The sequence below is a fragment of the Molossus molossus genome, unplaced genomic scaffold (genome assembly GCF_014108415.1).
Source record: "Molossus molossus isolate mMolMol1 unplaced genomic scaffold, mMolMol1.p scaffold_m16_p_1, whole genome shotgun sequence".
Taxonomy (NCBI): domain Eukaryota; kingdom Metazoa; phylum Chordata; class Mammalia; order Chiroptera; family Molossidae; genus Molossus; species Molossus molossus.
The window spans coordinates 116,537,512-116,557,397 of NW_023425344.1; the positions used below are offsets into that span (position 1 = coordinate 116,537,512).

Genomic DNA, 19,886 nt, shown 5'->3' on the forward strand with positions numbered 1-19,886 from the left:
GTCAGTGAAAATTCTGGTGCGTGTGATGTCCGAAATTTTGATCCCTACATTTCCATCTAGACTTTTTATGGATTCACGGGTCACATTTAAGTCTTTTATCCATTTTGAGGTTTTTTTTGTGTATGGTGAAAGTTGATGGTCTACTTTCATTTTTTTGCATGTGGCTGTCCAATTTTCCCAACACCATTTATCAAAGAGGCTGTCTTTACTCCACTGTATGGTCTTGCCACCTTTGTCAAATATTAATTGAGCATATTACCTTGGGATCATTTCTGGGTTCTCAGTTCTGTTCCACTGGTCTATATGCCTGTTCTTGTGCCAGTACCAGGCTGTTTTGATTACAGTCGCTTTGTAGTATAACCTGATATCTGGTATTGTGATCCCACCTACTTACTCCTTCTTCTTCAAAATTGCTGTGGCTATTCGGGGACTTTTTTGGTTCCATATGAACTTTTAAAGTATTTGTTCTAGTTCTGTGAAATATGTCATTGGTATTTTGATGGGGATTGCATTGAATCTATAGATTGCTTTGGGTAATATGGACATTTTAATGATGTTAATTCTTCCAATCCATGAATAAGGTATGTGCTTCCACTTTTTTATATCTTGCTCTATTTCTTTTTTCAATGTCCTGTAGTTTTCTGCAAATAGGTCCTTTCCTTCTTTGGTTAAGTTTATTCCAAGGTATCTTAATTTTGTTTGCCATGATGGTAAATGGGATTGTAGTTTTAGTTTCTCTTTCTGTGAGTTCATCATTGGTGTATATGAATGCCGTCGATTTCTTGACGTTAATTTTTTATCCTGCTACTTTACCAAATGCATTTATTAAGTTTAGTAGATTTTTGATGCAGTCTATGTATAATATCATGTCATCTGCAAATAATGACAGTTTTACTTGCTCCTTTCCAATTTGGATCCCTTTTATTTTTTCTTCATGTTTGATTGCTGTGGCTAAGACTTCCAGTACTATGTTAAATAAGAGTGGCAAAAGTGGGCATCCCTGTCTTGTTCCTGTTTTTAAGGGAAATGTTTTTAATTTTTGCCCATTGAGTATGATGTTGGCTGCAGGTCTTTCATATATGGCCTTTATTATGTCTAGATATGATCCCTCTATTCCCACACTGCTGAGCGTTTTTATCAGAAATGGATGCTGGATTTTGTCGAATGCTTTTTCAGCATCTATTGATATGATCATGTGGTTTTTATTCTTCATTTTGTTTATGTGGTATATCACATTTATTGATTTGCGAATATTGTACCAGCCTTGCATCCCTGGGATGAATCCCACTTGGTCATGGTGAATAATTCTTTTGATGTATTGCTGGATCCGATTTGCTAGTATTTTGTTCAGGATCAGGGATATTGGCCTGCAGTTTTCTTTCTTTGTAGTGTCTGTTTCTGGTTTTGGAATTAGAATTATGCTGGCCTCACAGAACGAGTTTGCAAGTCTTCCTTCTTCTTGAATTTTCTGAAATAGTTTGAGGAGAAGGGGTGTTAGTTCTTTTTTGAATGTTCAATAAAACTCCCCCGTGAAGCCATCTGGGCCTGGGCTTTTGTTTGCTGAGAGAGTCTTGATTACCTCTTCAATTTCCTTAGTTGTTATTGGTCTGTTCAAGTTTTCTATCTCTTCCTGGTCCAGTTTTGGGAGACTGTGTGTTTCTAAAAATTTTTCCATTTCGCTTAGATTGTCTAATTTGTTGCCATATAATTGTTCATAGTAGCTGCTAACAATCTTTTTGTATTTCTGTGGTGTCAGTTGTTAATTCTCCTCTTTCATTTCTGATTTTGTGTATTTGGGTTCTCTCTCTTTGTTTCTTGTTGAGTCTAGCTAAGGGTCCATCAATCTTGTTTATCTTTTCGAAAAACCAGTTCTTTGTTTCATTGATCATTTGAATTGTTTTTTTGGTCTCTATGCTATTTAATTCTGCTCTGATCTTTACTATTTCCTTCCTTGTACTTGCTCTGGGGTTTTCTTTGTGTTTGCTTTCTAATTCTTTAAGTTGTGAGGTTAGACAGTCAATTAGAAATTTTTCTTGTTTCTTGAGGTAGGCCTGTAGTGCTATGAACTTCCCTCTCAGAACTGCTTTTGCTGCATCCCATAGATTTTGTGTTGTTATGTGTTCATTTTCCTTGGTTTCCAGGAAGTTTTTAATTTCTTCCTTGATTTCCTCGGTAACCCATTCATTGTTCAGTAACATGCTATTTAGTCTCCATGTGCTCAAATGTGTTTGCATGTTCCTGTTGCAATTGATTTCTAGTTTCATGCCATTGTGATGTGAGAAGAAGATTGATATGATTTCAATCTTCTTGAACTTGTAGAGGTTTAGTTTGTGTCCTATCATGTGGTCTGTATTTGAGAATGTCCCATGTGCACTTGAGAAGAATATGAATTCTGTAGTTTTGGGGTGTAATTCTCTGTAGATATCTACTAAATCTATTTGGTCTAGTGCTTCATTTAGAGCCTCTGTTTCCTTGCTAATTTTTTGTCTAGAGGATCTATCCAGTGGTGTCAGTGGAGTGTTGAAGTCCCCTGCTATGATTGTATTGCTGTCGATTTCTCCTTGGAAGTCCTCCAGAAGATTTTTAATATATTTGGGTGCTCCTATATTGGGTGCATATATGTTTATCAAGGTTTATCTGTTGGATAAATCCTTTCAATATTATGTAGTGGCCTTCTTTGTCTCTAGTTATGCCCTTCATTTTGAAATATGTTTTATCAGATATGAATATTGCTACCCCAGCTTTTTTCTACTTTCCATTTGCTTGGAAAATTTTTTTCCATCCCTTCACTTTCAACCTATGTGAGTCTTTTGTTGTGAGGTGGGTCTCTTGTAAATAACATATAGATGTGTCATGCTTCTTTATCCAGTCAGCTACTCTGTGTCTTTTTATCGGAGCATTCAGTTCTTTTACATTTAAGGTGATTAGTGATTATTGATATGTACTTATTTATTGCCATTTTTGTTTAATGTGGTTATATTTTTCTTCCTGTTTCTTCTACTAATTACAGTAGTCCTTTTAACATTTCTTGCAGTGCTGGTTTGCTGCTAATATTCCCTTAGCCTTTTTGTGTCTGTGAAGCTCTTTATTTGACCCTCTATTTTGAATGATAGGCTTGCTGAGTAGAGTAGTAGTCTTGGATTCAGATCCTTGTTTTTCATGACCTTGATTACCTCATGCCATTACCTTCTGGCCTGTAGTGTTCCTTGTGAGAAGTCAGCTGAGAGCCTTATGGGGTTTCCTTTGTAGGTAACCTGTTGCTTATCTCTTACTGCTTTTAGGATTTTCTCTTTGTCTTTAATTTTTGGCATTTTAATTCCTATGTGTCTTGGTGTGGGCCTGTTTGGGTTCTTCTTACTTGGGGCTCTCTGTGCTTCTTGAACTTGAATGCCTTCTTCCTTCACCAAATTAGGAAAGTTTTCTGTCACTATTTCTTTGAATATATTCCCTAACCCTTGCTCATTTATTTCCTCTTCGGGGTCTCCTATGATGCGAATATTATTATGTTTCCAGTTGTTCCACAGTTCTCTTAAGCTGTCTTCCTGTTTTTTTAATCTTTTTTTTTGGTTTTCTGATTGGTTGATTTTTTTCTACCCTGTCTTCTAATTCACTGATCCAGTCCTCAGCTTCCTCTACTCTGCTGTTTAGACCTTCTAATGTGTTCTTTATTTCTGATATGTCATTTTTGATCTCTTCTTGGTGGTTTTTAATTTTCAATTGGTTTATTTTGAACATGTTGAGGTCCTTACTCATGTTGTTGAGCTTCCTCAAGATCATGGCTCTGAATTCCAGCTCTGTTAACTTGCCTAACTGTTCCACATTGATCTCATCTTCGGTGGAGGTCTCTCGTTTTTTCATTTGGCGTTTGTTTTTGTGTTTCACCATTTTGGCTATCACAGTGGGCTTTGGAGCCTGTCAAGTTTTCCCTGTGGGTGTTGGTGTTCTGTTTGTGGCTCCCTCTCCTGGGTTTAGATGAGTGAGGGAGGACCCACGTTAAACACCACTGGCAAGTTTTACTTTCCTGGTTAGAGTTGCTAGCCCAGGAATGGTACTGTTATCCTATAGCTTTTTGCCTGGAGGCTAGCAGTCGAGGTTACTTGAAGAATTTTGGGTTGTCAGTTGATTGAATACCTTTCTCAGGTGCTCAGCATAAGGGGATTTCCCGAGGGTGGGGCAGATGCTGGTTGTTAATGAGCCTCAATTAGCATTTCAATGGCCCACCGGATGGGGTTGGATCTCCGAGGGATGGGCTGCTGCCTCTCCCAAGAGCCCTGGAAAGGAGCAAGATGGCCACTGTCCTGCGTGGCAGCAACTCAGCAAAAGCTCTGAGTGCCCTCCAAATCCTTAGTGTCCCCACACAATTCTAGTCCAGTCTGCCCTCCTCCTGCCGGAGCCCAAGGTGAGTGGCTGTGGCTTTTTTAGCCTCTGTCCCGGCTCTGCGCTGTGGAGCCACTTGGGAGTTTAACCCGAGGGCGCTGCTCACAGCTAAGGCAGTTCCAGAGCTGCTAACCGTGGGCTCCCAGCCCCCACCTCGCGCCTTCACAAGCCTACCAGGATCGAGTCAGTGTCCCTGGTTATATGGTCCTCACAAGCTGCTTTTCTGTTGCTTTTTCCCGTCGATCTGTCTGTGTTATAGTTGTAATTCCAGTTTGGTTCTGGGAGACGGTCTGTGTAGCTTCCGTTCACTCCGCTGCCATTTTGGAATCCCGGTCTACTACATTTGTAATTGGGTTGTTTTGTGCTCTGTGATTACTTAATTTTTATATTGATTTAAAAAAAAATTTTTCTTTATTGATATTACAGAGAGAGGAGAAAGGAAGGGGAGAGATTAATAGAAATATCGATGAGAGAGAACATGGATTAGCCGCCTCCTACATGCCCCTCAATGGGGATCGGGCCCACAACCTGGGCATGTGCCCTGACTGGGAATAGAACTGGTGACCTCTTGGTTGATAGTTCAGTGCTCAACTACCGAGCCACACCAGTGGGGCATTATATTGATTTTTTTAAGTCAAGTTTTTTCCACTTTAGAAATGCTTGAGACATGTTTATATTCATGGTTGGTAGTTATGAAATAAGAATTTGTGTTGAATAGCTTGATTAGTAGAAAGACTGGGGTACTGAACTGAGCTCAAGTAAATAATTAACTCAAACTCGTAAAACAGATATTCAAAAGAATATATGGTCCCCTCTAAAATCAAAATCAACAAAATGTGCATGTATGTTAATAAATCTGTTAAGTAACTCTAAATCCCTTTACTGTCTTTCTACAGGAAGAAGCAATTTCGGTATCTGCAAAAAACCAAGGGGAAAAAGCCTGGTATTATCAATGAAGAAAATAATGATAGCAAAAAACTTGCAGGAGAAAACACAAATCGTGCTATGCTAACTTATACCACAAGAGACTTTTATAATGAAAAGCTAGAGGTAAAACTACCACTGATGCTTAAAATCTAGTGCCTGGATATATCCCTCACAGCTTAGGGCGTGACTGTTGTACTTTCCCACCCCCTCACCCCAAACAGTTAAGATCACCTCTTTGTGCTGTTGCTGCTCTGGAATGGTAGCCAGCCTAAACGACACAAAGGCGTGGACAGCAGGCACCAAGGCGTTAGGAAGAAGTAGAGCCCATAGTTCTGATATCTTCATTTCTGCAGAAAAATATCTGCACAAGATGTCTGTATCAAAACTAGACCCAAGCAGGACCAAGGGTCCTAATGTCTCTGGATTAAGAAAAGGGCTGCAGGGCTGGCTGTGTACACTTACCTAGCCCACGCCAGACAGACAGAGTACACATTTCTGTTCCCTTTGCTTGAGTCCTTGATGTTTTAATTTACTTCTTTCAATCTTCTACACCATTAACTTCTGTACTCTTAATTATATAATATAATTTTTACTTGTTCTGTTTCCACTGTAACTACATAGGCCAAGTGTTCAGAGGTTTTGGGGGGAATACAATGTTAGGGTGCTGTGTGAACTACAAAGAGAAAAGCATGCACTTTCTGCCTTGATGGAGTCCATAGAAAAGCTGAAGAAAGTCATCTCATTAACAATAGAATGTTAGATTCTATCAGAGATTTTGAGGGAACTAAAGGGTGAAAGAATAAGACAAAAAGATCAGATAGCATTGATTGAGCACCTATGACTCATGTGCAAGACATGCTATCTAAACACAGATATATCATCTATATATAGATATATAAAATTTGAAGTGAAATAGGCAAGTAGTTTTCAAAAAAAATTTTAAAACAGCTGTGGAACTCTTTATTCAAACCATATTGTAGCTGAAAACCCAGCATGTCAAAGCAAAACAGCAGAGCTGCTGTTGTATAGGAAAAGTGGGGTGTTCAGAGCTTCATTTGATTGGATCTTCTTTCCCATTCCCCTCATTTCAACCCAATCTTGAAGCATCTCTTTGGAACCCATAGAGCTATGTGGATCATGGCTTGAAAATCACTTCAGAACTCAATGTATGTAACAGTATCTTTTATAGCACCCTAAAATAGGTTCAGATTCTGCTTTCAGTTCTTCTGGTCACTGCTTCATGGTGTAGCTGTCTATCACTGAACAACTGCAACTATGGAGAAATTGTTACCCATATTAAGCTAACTGATTTGTGTCAAAAAAGAGAACAAGTTTCTTTCTTAGGAAAACTCATCAAATACTTAAAGTCAGCTAGTCCTCTGTCTCATCTTAATTCTCTCTACAGTTATACTTTCACTCATTCAAAAATCATATATTGAACATCTATCACATGTAAAACTTGGGCTGTAAGAAGATTCTGTTCTTATCCTCATGGATCTTACATTCTAATAGAGAAGATGTACATTCACAGGGATCATTACGAATCTGATGCCAAGAGAGTGGAGGGAGGGATCGCTAACCCAGGTCAAGGAAGGCTTTCTAATGAAGTAATTTCCTGATACTAGTCTTAAAGGATGAAATAACTATATACCAAAGGGGGAAGGGAAACTCTGGCAAATAGCACAGTGTGAATAAAGACAGAGAAGTATAAAAAAGATAAGGAGAAGGCCAGGAACTGTAGGCAATTTAGTGTTGTTGAAGCACAGAGATTGAGGTCGACGTTGTTAGAAGATTGACTGGAAGGTGGGAAGAGGGCTGTGTGAAAGAGCCTGGATGTAAGCCTTTGGCCGTTAGCGGCTTCCTGATTTTGTCAAAAGAGGAAAATGAAAGCCAAGCTGTCAGGATTATGAGTCCTTCTCTTCCTGAAAGTAGTTGGTTCTATGAGTCAAAAATTAATACAATTTCTATAAAAGACATTTAGAAAAATGTCAAAGAGATGCATTCAAAACAAGGACCATTTCATAGAGAAATCTACCAACTCTTTAAGAAGCAGACAATTCCAATGATTTTTTAATTGTTCAGGAGTACTGAAAAAGAAAACTTTTATATTTTTTCAAGGTTTACAGCATAACATTGATTTCAGATTTTATGTCAGGATAGCACAGAACAAGACCAGCCAGACCAGATACCTAAGAATATTAATGATGCAAAAATCCTTCTAAAATGTTATCAGTCAGAATATAGCAGAACAGCCCTGGCCGGTTTGGCTCAGCGGTTGGAGCGTCGGCCTGCGGTCCAGAGAGACCCGGGTTCGGTTCCCGCTAAGGGCACGTACCTCGGTTGCAGTTTGTCCCCGGCCCTGGTTGGTTGTGCGGGTGGCAGCCCCTCGATGCGTCCCTTCACATCTATGTTTCTCTCTCTCTCTCTTCCTCTCTCTCCCTCCCGCTCTATCTGAACAAAAAATGGAAAAATGTCCTCGAGTGAGGATAAAAAAAAAAAAAGAATATAGCAGAACATTAAGTGAATAACAAACATTATAGCCAAGTGCAGTTTATTCTAGTAAATTAATAGATCTAAGGTGAAAATTTGTGATGATTTCTATAGATGTTGAAAAGGCATTTCACATAATCGAACACCCATTCTAAATTTCCTTGAACTAAATAAATAGGATAAGTAGAAATTGGATGGTAAACATGCATGATGAGGAAACTCTAGGAACATTAGCATTAGTGGAGGCAGAAGTCCACTAAGATGGCCTCCGTGACGCCCACCCACTGGTGTTCACACCCTGGCTGATATCCCCTCTAAGTGCAGGGAAACCTCTGACTTGCTTCTAACCAGTGGGATATGGCAAGGGAAGGGAAGTTTGCAGATATAAAAATTAAAAAAGTAAATTAAAAAAAACACCTTAATTAGTTGACTTTGAGTTAATAAAAGTGGAAATTATCCTGGGTGAGCCTGACCTCTCATCAGGCAATCCTTTGAAAGGGGATTCAAGATTTCTCTGAGAGAGTCTCCTACAGTCCTTAAAGTAACACGCCACTGCATTTTGAGAAGGTCACATGGGAAAGAGCTGCGAGAAGCTTCTAGAGAGCAGCTCCCTGCTGAGAACCAGCATGAAAATGGGACTTCAGTCTGACAAATACAGGGAAGCGAATTCTGCCAGCAACCACTTGAGTTTATTTTCTTTTATTTTTTTAAATATTTTTCTTTATTGATTTTAGAGAGAGAAGAAGAGAGAGGGAAAGAGAGATAGAAACATTGATGTGAGAGAACATGGATTGGCCGCCTCCTGCATGCCCTGCACTGGGGATTGGGTTCATAACCTGGGCATGTGCCCTGACCAGGGATCGAACCGGTGACCTCTTGGTGCATGACTCGACACTCAACTACTGAGCCACAACAGCCAGGTGCAACCACTTGAGTTTAGAAGAGAACTCCAAGCTTCAGAAAAGAACACAGCCTGGCTAACACCTGTGGTCAAGCTCAGCTATGCTAGAACTGATGCATGGAAGCTTGTGAGATAATACATGTATGTTGTTTTAAGTCACCAAGTTTGAGTTCATCTGTGCACAGCAATAGAACACTAATGCATTACTGAAGTCAGCGTCAAGACAAATATGTCCAATGTCACCATTATTATTTATCAAAATTAATAATACAACTAGACCAGAGAAAGAAATCATTAGTAACTTGATAAGAAGGGAGTGAGCTTACTATTTGCAAATAATATTATAGAATACCTGGGAATCCCAAGAGAATTAATTGAGAAACTATAAATAGCTATAATAAAATTCAGTAATGGAGCAGAAATGAACAGCTCATATATATATATATATATGTATATATACATATATACATATATATATATATATATATCTCAACAGCAAAGTAAATGTAATGGAGGAAAGATCCAACTCACAGTAACAACATAAGTGATAAAATATCTAGGAGGAAACTAATTAATAAATAAGCAAGAGCTATAAGAAGTACACTTTAGCCCTGGCCGGTTTGGCTTAGCGGTTGGAACGTCGGCCTGCGGTACAGAGAGACCCGGGTTCGGTTCCCGTTAAGGGCATGTACCTCGGTTGCAGTTTGTCCCCGGCCCTGGTTGGTCGTGCGGGTGGCAGCCACTTGATGTGTCCCTTCACGTCGATGTTTCTCTCTCTCTCTCTCCCTCTCTCTCCCTCCCGCTCTATCTGATCAAAAAATGGAAAAACATCCTCGGGTGAGGATTAAAAAAAAAAAAGAAGTACACTTTAAAACATTAATGAAGCACACAAACGATTTATACCATGTTTTGGATAAGAAGGACCTAAAGTAAAATGTTAGTTTTCCTTAATTAATTTAAAATTTTAATATTCCAATAAAAGTACAAAAATTTTTCATTGAGATGTTTTTAAACAAGTTGATCATATAGTACATGTGGGAAAGTAAACAAACAGCCATAAAAACTCTGACAGAGAAGACCAGCACTGCTGGGTGGGAAGGCATGTTGTAAAGTCTACCAGTTCCAACAAGACGGCGCTGAAGAGATGGTCTAATGGAACAGAATGAAAAGTCAAGTATATATCCAAATACAAAAGAGCATTTATTAGATGATAAAGAATAATCTCAAACTAGTCAAGCGGACTATCCAATAAATGACTTAAGAATAATTAGGAAACTGAGAAGAAAAGCAGGATTTTGTCATTATGTTTTACACCAGCATAAATTCCTAATGGGTCAAAGATCTTAAAGTCTATAATAAAGATATAAAAATTCTACAAGAAACCATGGAAAATTAATGTGTAGCATTAGGATGAGAATGACCTTCAGGAGAATACAATAAGCAAAGACAAATGACAAACAAAAAGTAGTTTGTAGTAATCTACCTAAATTATAAAGAGCTTTTAGAAAAGGAACCAATAATTTAATCCAGGTTGTAGTATTTACTCAAAAACTAATTTTAAATAATATACCACTTACCACAAAAACAAACCTTATAGGCATGAATAATAAATTTATATACACCCTTTATGGAGGTTTCAATAAACAATTTTATTGAAAGACATTGAAAATTTATATACACCCTTTATGGAGGTTTCAATAAACAATTTTATTGAAAGACAATTTTATTGAAGAAGATCTAAATAGATAGTTAATGTTAATGGACAGAAACTTTCTACATGATAAAGATATCAATCCTTCCTAAATCTATAAATGTAAGGCAGTTTTAATAAAAACTTGGCCAGGGTTATTTTTGGAACTTAACCATTTGATTATAAAAGTTATCTGATAGAGCACAGTTTTTTTTAAAGTTATCTGATAGACCTAAAATGCACAAGTGTAAAAGTGGGAAACCTGCACTACCAGATAGCAAGTGTTATCATAAAGCATAGTAATGAAGGCAGTGGGGGAACAGACAAGCAGAGAGCCAGAATTGTCCCATGCATGTGGGAAACTATACAGATAGCAGGTGTTACAGACCATTGCAGACAGGCTGCATCATAAATGGTTCCGGGGAAACCCTACTTCACACCATACAGCAAAAATTAACTCCAGATTAAATAAAAATCCAAGTATGAAAAGCAAAATTTGAAAGTTCTCATTTTTTAAAAAGGAGAAAAATCTTTATGACCTTGGTTGGGTAGGCTATGATTTTCTAACACACCAAGGGCACAAACTAGAAAGAAAAAAAATTTTTTTTCTTTATTGATTTTAGAGAACGAGGAAGAGAGATAGAAACATCAGTGAGAGAGAACATCAATTGGCCGCCTCCTGCATGCCCCCCCCCACTGGGGATTTGGCCCACAACCTGGGCATGTGCCCTGACTGAGAATTGAACTGGTGACCTCCTAGTGCACGTGTCAATGCTCAACCACTGTGCCACACCAGCCTGGCCAGGCAGTTTCTCTTAAAGGGCCTATGCATGGACTTGCTCAGACTTTCACCCTCCAGGCTCCAGCTTGAAAGGCACGAGAGACATATGGGGAAGAACTGAGTTGTTTTGCATTAGGGTGAGGGCTGTAGGGCAGCTTTCTCCCAGACAGATGTGCTGGCAGGGGTCATTGTTCCTTTGGTGAGCCCTCCCCCCATGAGACAGGCTGATGGCAGCCATATCTGGGACTTCAGCAACCTGGCTCACACTGTTGGCCCCACCTGGTGATTCCCTGAGGCCCCGCCCCACTCATCTTTCAGGCCCACCCAAGCTGTTTCCAGTGGCTTTACCATAGGATTGGCCTGTGTTGGCTGCTGCTTCAGACTTTTCTAAAATCTCTCAAACAGCCCTGGCCGGTTTGGCTCAGCGGTTAGAGCGTCGGCCTGCGGTCCGGAGAGACCCGGGTTCGGTTCCCGCTAAGGGCACATATTTCGGTTGCAGTTTGTCCCCGGCCCTGGTTGGCCGTGCGGTGGCAGCCACTCGATGTGTCCCTTCACATGGATGTTTCTCTCTCTCTCTCTCCCTCCCACTCTATCTGTACCAAAAAAAAAAAAAAAAAGGAAAAATGTCCTCCGGTGAGGATAAAATAAATAAATAAATAAATACATAAATAAATAAATAAAAAATAAAATCTCTCAAACAAGCAGCATCTGGTCTCAGCGAGCCTCATACCTCTCATTAAGTGGCACCAGACCCAGCACTAGAAGCAGCCAGTCTTGGTTCACAACTTTGCTTTGTCTGGGTACCTCCAAGCACAGCACAAGAAGCAGCCATCTGCAGACTGCTTTGTAGCTTATGCCAGGTGGCCTTGGGTAGAACACAGGCAGTGGCTGACCTTGCCCCAGAGCCAGGACACCCAGTGGACTACTTCAGATCATGTTGAAGCACCACCACCAAACCACCTCCACAAGTGACACACTCAATGAGGGGACTCAGTGGGTACCAGAGCCCTGCTGAAGTAAGTCTTGCTCTGTGTGGTGGGCCCCTGCACAGCTAATCCTCCAAGAGAATCAGAGGTCAGTGGTCAGTGGGCACAGCCAGTCCTTGCAGTTGATCAGCCTGAGTAAATCCTTCTCATTGACATGCTAACAGAAATCAAGACTCGGTTACAACAGAAGGGTGTACAGTCCTCATGAGGGGTATACCTTGAGGGCACAGCTGGGGTGATCAGGGAGGTTGTGCCACTGGATTCTACAGGATACCTACTATAATAGGAAGCCTAGAAGACATAGTAACTCTACTTAATACATAGAAAGAAACACAGGGAGCAGCCAAAATGAGGAGACAAAGAACATGTCCCAAATGAAAGAACAGAACAGAACTCCAGGAAAAGAACTAAATGAAATGGAGATAAGCCATCTAACAGAAGCAGAGTTCAAAACACTGGTTATAAGGATGCTCAATGAACTTACTGAGGGCCTCAAGAGCATTAAAAAGGACCAATCAGAAATGAAGGAGAATAATTTATAGGGAATCAATAGTAGAGTAGGTAAAGCCAAGAAGCAAACCATCGATTTGCAATATAAGCAAGCAAAAAACACCCAATCAGAACAGCAAAAAGAAAAAAAGAATCCAAAAAAAGTGAGGATAGTATAAGGAACCTCTGGGACAACTTCAAGCATACCAACATTCACATCATGGGGGTGCCAGAAGGAGAAGAGAGAGCAAAAACTGGAAAACCTATTTGAAAAAATAGAAAACTTCCCTAACTTGGTGAAGGAAACAGACATACAAGTCCAGGAAGCACAGAGAGTCCCAAACAAAATGAACCCCAAGAAACCCATACCAAGACACATCATAATCAAAATGCAAAAGATTAAAGACAGAGAGAATCTTAAAAGCAGCAAGAGAAAAGCAGGTAGTTAACTACAAGGGAGCTCCCATAAGACTGTCAGATGATTTCTCAAAAGAAACTTTGCAGGCCAGAAGGGAGTGGCAAGAACTGTTTAAAGTGATGAAAAGCAAGGACCTACAACCAAGATTACTCTATCCTGCAAAGCTATCCTTTATATTGATGGACATATAAAGAGTTTCCCAGACAAGGAAAAACTAAAGAAGTCCATCACCACCAAACCAGTATTATATGAAATGTTGAAGGGTCCTCTTGAAGAAAAAGACCAAAAACATGAACAATAAAATGACAAGAAATACTTATCAACAATTGAATCTACAAACAAAATGAACAGGCAGAACAGCAACAGACTCACAGATACAGAGAACTTTTTGTTGGTTTCCAGATAGTTTAGGGTTTAGGGGATGGGTGAAAAAGATGAAGGGATTAGGAAGTACAAATTGGTTGTTAGACTGACAAATCTCAAAGGGAAGGGGGTGCAGGGCAGGAAGAAATAAACCAAGGAACTGCTATGCATATATGCATAACCAATGGACACAGACAATAGTGCGGGGAAGGCAGGAGGGGAACAGGAACGGGGAGAAGGGAGTCAATAGGGGGGAAAGAAGGACATCTGTAATGCATTCAATAATAAAGATAAGTTCAAATTGAAAAAGAATATAAAATATATTGTTTTTAAAAGCTGTAAAAATATGGAAAAGGAATAGTAAAAAGAAGAAAAAACACTCATAGTCTCACAACACAAAGACTGTCTTAGTGACAGTTCAGTATATTTTCTTTCAATAGTTTTTTTCCTAAATTTTTAATTGAAATTTAAAATGTACAGTGAAGTTGAAAGAATTTTATAGTAAACAACCATCTACTGAAACCTCGATTCTATGGTCAGCATTGCCCTGTATGGTGTCCTTGCTTTGTCAGTCTATGCATCTACCCCCTCCTCAGTCCATCAGAAGCTACCTATATTTTAAATTTATTTAAAAGTAATTGCAGACATTAGCATGCTTCTCTCTAAATAATTCAGCATGCAAATCATTAAAGTTCAGTATTTTGTATACTTACTTCTTATGAGGTAAAATTTATATGCAATAAAATACAAATCTTAGATATATAATTGCTAAGTTTTGACAAATACATACACTTATATAACACAACCTCTATCAAAATTTCATTTTGCATTTTTTCCATTTAATATTATAATGTATTTTCCTTGTATTATAAATCTTTGTAAGTGTAATTTTAATGGCAATATCTATTTGATATGTTAAATTTAACATTTTGATTTTAGTTGAAGGTCTCAGTAGATCCTTTTCAAGTAGTTAAACCTATTGTCTCATTGACATTTCTTTCTTTATTGATGTGAATTGATTCCCCTGTAATTCTGATTATCATCTATTTGATATATTTTATGACACTTTCTATTATATCATGCCTTACACTTCCAAAGATATCAGTATTCAAAAGTAATGTTGAATTCTTGCATTAAACAAATGGCTTTGTTTAGCCTCTGGGATGAAACGGGCCCAGTGCCTGAATATTCTTGGCTCCAAAAGTTCCACCGTTGTGTTTTGCACCCAGATTTTTCAAATGTAGACTGCCAGACCCAGAAGTTGAGATGGGCCACTGTTTCTCTTTCTTTTTTATCAGTCTCCCTTTCTTTTAAAAAAAAAATTTTTTTTATTGTTTACACTATTACAGATGTCCCCATTTCACCCACCCCCCCCAGCCCTTGCCTGCCTCCACCCAGCCCCCACCCCATTTCCCTCTGGCCATCACCACACTGTTGTCTGTGATGCATATATGTTCTTTGGCTAATCCCTTCCCCTTCTTTCATCCAGTCCCCCCTCCCCATACCTCTCTGACAGCTGACAGTCTGTTCCATGTGTCCATGTCTCTGTTTCTATTTTGTTCATCAGTTTATTTTGTTAATTAGATTCCACACATAAGTGAGATCATATGGTGTTTGTCTTTCTCTGGCTTATTACTGTTTCTTTCGAAGGCCAACTTCTGGGTCCCAGGCCTGTATATATTTCCTCTTCTTCCCTGTACTCTTTTCCTCAACTTTGTCCAAATGGTCTAAGTCACTTAAGTCAGCATAATGTACACTACCTGCTTTCCTAAAATAAAGAGCGAATTTAGAGTATGGCTATTTAAAGTATGGATACGATACCAGTTAAGATCGGCAGTGTCAGCTCTCTGATACGTTTATCACTAGAAGCTATGAATCTGTATTCAGCTGACATGTGTGAGCTAAACTACCTGGACTGAGAAAGGAGAATGCCTACCAAGGGAGAAATAGCAGTTGTGATCCAGTGATTCCAGTGAGGAAACACATTTTCTCACAGAGTTGTCCAACAGAGGTAGGAGTCGGCTGGGAAGTAGGGAGCTCTTTATTGCTTCTTTTCTGAAGCACAGCTCTGCATCCAGACTGTCTAGGAAGTATTATTGCTCTGACAAGAGGGGTTAGAACAGAGTATTTCAAGTTTCTCTGGTTCAGCTCATTGTTGCTTTGGCTTTTGGATTAATTATGATTCAGTGCAAATTTTTTCTTTTCTTAACAGGAAACAAAGGAAAAAAAGAAATTCTGCAAGATGTATATAGAGGACCTTGTGAAGGAAGCCACAGAAATCAATGTGAAAAAGGAGGCTTTGCAGAAGCTTTGGCCACAGATGTTCATCGAGCTAGTTAGGGATGCAGTCATCGAAACTCGCAATACAAATTCCTACATGAAGCATTGCCTACAGCAGATAACTGACCAAAAATAGAAATGGCTTATAGTTACAGCTGATTTTAGCAGTTTTATGTTCTTGAAGGCTGAAAACATGTAGGTTAAGTAAATTAAGACAGCAGCAACACTATCCTACAAACCGGGACGCATCAAATCATTATTACCTACTATTCTCGTAGTTCAAGGTTAGGAATCAAGAGACAGGCAGGCCTAGTTTCCTATGTATGAGGACCAAACTACCTTAGGGAATGAGCAGTGCGTAGACCCGGCCTGGGCCTGGGCACCGCACTGCACCTGCAGCTCCTGCTCCACTGGTGCCCTGCTGAGGCCCAGAGGTGGAGGGAGGCTCTGCCCATGGTTTGGCATGAGTTGCTACTACTGTCTTTCAGCCCATAATTTCCAGTTATTTGCCTTTTTATTTTATGTCATGATTTCAAAGCCAAAAATATGTTTTTTTATAAGTTTATTAAACTTACTAATAAATTAGTAAACAAAGTGTTTGCTTCATTATTCCAGTCAGAATCGTCATTTAAAAAAAAAAAAATGGAAAGGAGGGAGAGAGAGAGAGAGAAAGAGAAACATTGATATGAGAGAGACACATCGACTGGCTGCCCCCGTGTGACCAGGACCCAGGGCCAGGACCCAACCGCAGCTGAGGTATGTGCCCTTGATGGGAATCGAACCCATGACTTTTAGGTCTGCAGGCCGACACTCCAACCACTGAGCCAAACCAGCCAGGGCCAGAATAGTCATTTTATTGCACATTCCTCTTTAGCTGAGTAGGAGCCCTTCTCTTCACTTTCGTAGGAAGATGTCCTGATCTTCGTGGTACATACCCTCGAGTGCCACAGGAGATCCTAAGGATCACTGTGGGCAGAAAATCTGAAAATGAGTCAAAACTGAGGCAGGAAGAAGACACTGTCTTAAGAGATTCTTAGTGAATGTACAATGCAGTTACAAATCAGTAAGTTGGCTTCTCTGAAACGTGTTTCCACCTATTGATAGCTCTTCTTGAGCTCTTTTCTCAGGCAGGCTGTGCACCTGTGCCTCAGAGGTATTAGGGATTTACAGGTGAAAGGTTCTAATTGTTCTAGTTCCATTTAAAGACCGAACAGGTAAACAGGAAGTAAGCAGGGGTTTGTCCTAGTTTAGGCTGCTCAGGAGGTTGGTTGGAGTGTATTACCATAGCGAGACATGGGACACCTTTAGAAAATAATCTCACAGGTCAGTAAATAGGACTTCTTGGATTTGCTCAGATTTTGCCTAAGCTTTTAACTGGCAGCGGGACCACCAAGGCGTGGACCAGGAATGAAATAGGACAACAAAGTCATACAGAAATGTTTGGAAGGAAGCAGGTAAGCTGCTTCTGCAGCTCTAAGAAAGGCCTCATGTCTGTAAGAGTTTTTGGTCATCCTCTCCCAAAAAGGAGTGCTCAAGTTTGGGAGGTTACATGTTTCAGAATGTGGCTTTTTAAGTCACACTGTCCTGGGTTTGTATCTTGGCACTAGAGCTACCATCTTGATAGTATGTGACCAATCTGAACCTCAGTTTCTTCACACTAGTACCCACCTCATAATATTGTTGTGAGGATCAAATGAGATATAATGTACTTAAAGCATTTATTATAATGCCTGGTACACAGTGAACAGCCAATCAATGGAGGTATTATTCTTCTAGATACAAGTTGAACCACAGAATTGGTGGCCCAGGACAGAAGAGCTATTAACGTTTCTTGATGACCCTTCAGTCTCTAAATTGACATATGGACCTCTCATCTGGCTAGTAAAGGGTGATTCCTCCTGGGATTTATATCTTGTTTGATATAGAAATGAGATTTCCCACCTTGAGGGTGATGTTGAGATGAGAACAAGAATATCATGTTTGTGGGCTTCTAGTGAAAAGGAAAAGCAAGAACTCGTGACTCCTCAGCAGTGTGGGAATGGTTGCTCACTCTGGGCTTGCGGGTGAATGGGTGGGCTGCTTGGTAAGTAATCTGTCTAATTTCCTGAATGCTGCCTCTCCTCCCTCAACCCTCTCATCCCTGATGCTAAAGGGACTTGGCCCTCACGTGTACATGCATTCCTGGCCCCCTATCATGCTGGGAGTTTAAGGAAACCTGAGTCTGCACTCAGACTTAGTGAGCCCACAGGCACTGCTGGCTTAGACCCTCTGCTTCAGACCTCGTGATGGGGTGTCTGCTGTGTTCTTGAAACCAAACCTCCTTGTGCCCCCGCTTTAGTCACTGGATCTCTCATCCCTTTGTACTTGAGCTCCCTCTTGTCTGCCCCATACTGATTGATTTCTATTTCTTGAATCCTTATTTTGCCTGGTTCCAAACTCCCAATGTCTGCATCCTCCTATCTAGTTCCTCTCCCCTTCAGCTCAGCTTCCTCCCAACCTATTTTGCTGGAACTCCTGGCAAAATGGAGATTATCTCCAGATGAAAGGACACAGGGAGCAGGGGTGTGCTGGGCCTGGAATCCAGTGAGGGTCCTAGGTTGTCAGTGGTGATCCCTGGAATCAGTTACCCCGTCTGCTTGGGCTTCTCCCCGGTCTTCAGGAAGGGGCACATCTCAGGGTCTGAGGCTGCCCAGGCTAGTGTGTGCTCACGGGTTGCTTTTCTCCAAAGGGAATCTCAAGCAGAAACAGAATATTGTGTTTGCCTCAGAAGCAGAAATGTCCAGTATCCCTCATGTTCTGGTGCAACAGCTGGAGGATTAAGTGTGCTGCTAGGTCTGGGGATGGCTGCTAAGTGCACCGTGGGATCTGAGGCTGGTGAACTGTGCAGCTGGGTCTGAGGGTGGTGCTGGTATCGGCTCCCACTTCCTGAGTTTCACGCTATTGACGGTCTTGCCTGTGAGACAGTGAGCCTTACCCTGCTCCTGATCTGTTCCTGACCGGGGCAGGGAATGCACTGTGATTCATACTCTCCTCCACTGAGTAATAATAATCAGAGCAACAACTAAGAGTTATTGAGCAGTAACTAGCACCAATCAAAGCTTTTCACCTGCATTATCTCATTTAATCTCCTAACACTGATATACATATGATAGATATCCCCATTTGAACATTAGAAAATTCAGACATAAGAAGTTAGAAACCTCACCTGAGGATATTTCAGCCAATAGATAGTAAATAGAACCTGCTTTCATAACCACTGCCAGTCTTAGGGACCTGGCATTTGGATAAAATAAAGGAAAAGAAAGGAAAAGGGAAGGAGGGAGGGAAGGAGGCAGGAGGGGAAAGGAGGAACAAAAGAACAAAGGAAAGAAGAACCTGGCTGATGAGCAAGGCAAAATGAAAAATAGAATCCAGAGAGATTGCTCAGGAAAGTACTAAGTTTAAATTCTGAAGAACAAAGGTTAGTTTTCGTAACCTGCTTTTATGGGTCAGCTGGAGATGAAATGGTTACTGTTGCCAAGAAGTTCAGAGCCAAGTTTGAAACTTGATCACAGCAACTGTGGTTAACCAGTATTGATGGAATATTTGTTGTCTTTGATCCTGATTTTCTACTTATGTTTATGTTTTCCCGGCTCATTGTGTGTATCTTTTGTTGCAAGCTACCTTGAATCCTTTGTGGAAAGAGGATAAAAATAAATGAATGAGCCGAAATATACCAAAGCTCCAAAGAATAAATGACTCCTATATTTCTTGGGCAGTTTAAGTTTCTGTTCAGGAGACAATGAAACTATTTATTAATTCCTTACACAAGTCTCTCTAAGCTTGAGTTGTCAGAGAGTTGACTTCTCTTTGTTTATCTTGAAATATTTTAACATACAGAAGTGCATGTAGAATAGTATCTCAAATAAATACCCTGTATCCACCCCCTAGCACAAGAGATATTAATATTTTTCCACATTTGCTTCACATTTTTAAAATAAAACATTATAAATAGATGGAGCCCCTGTGCACCTCTTTTCCTCCCTAGAGGTAACCATTATCCTAAATTCAATGCTTACTATTCATTCATGTTTTCATAACATTCCTACTTATGCATACATGTAGAGAGAGTTTATAGAATTGAGATTTTATATTTTCAAGTTTTGCATAAATGGTATCATGCAATGTATATTTTTCTGCATCAT

General features: G+C 40.0%; 1 protein-coding gene across 1 annotated transcript in view; it reads left to right on the forward strand.

Moving 5' to 3' along the window:
• Window positions 1–16,289, forward strand: part of LRRC49 (leucine rich repeat containing 49) — a 192,114-nt gene extending 175,825 nt beyond the window's left edge. The window contains exons 15-16 of the mRNA XM_036263468.1: window positions 5,274–5,427; window positions 15,635–16,289. Coding sequence (XP_036119361.1) covers window positions 5,274–5,427; window positions 15,635–15,838 — 358 coding nt within the window. The 3' untranslated portion in view covers window positions 15,839–16,289. The remainder of the gene's footprint in view (window positions 1–5,273; window positions 5,428–15,634) is intronic.
• The last annotated feature ends 3,597 nt before the right edge of the window (window positions 16,290–19,886 follow it).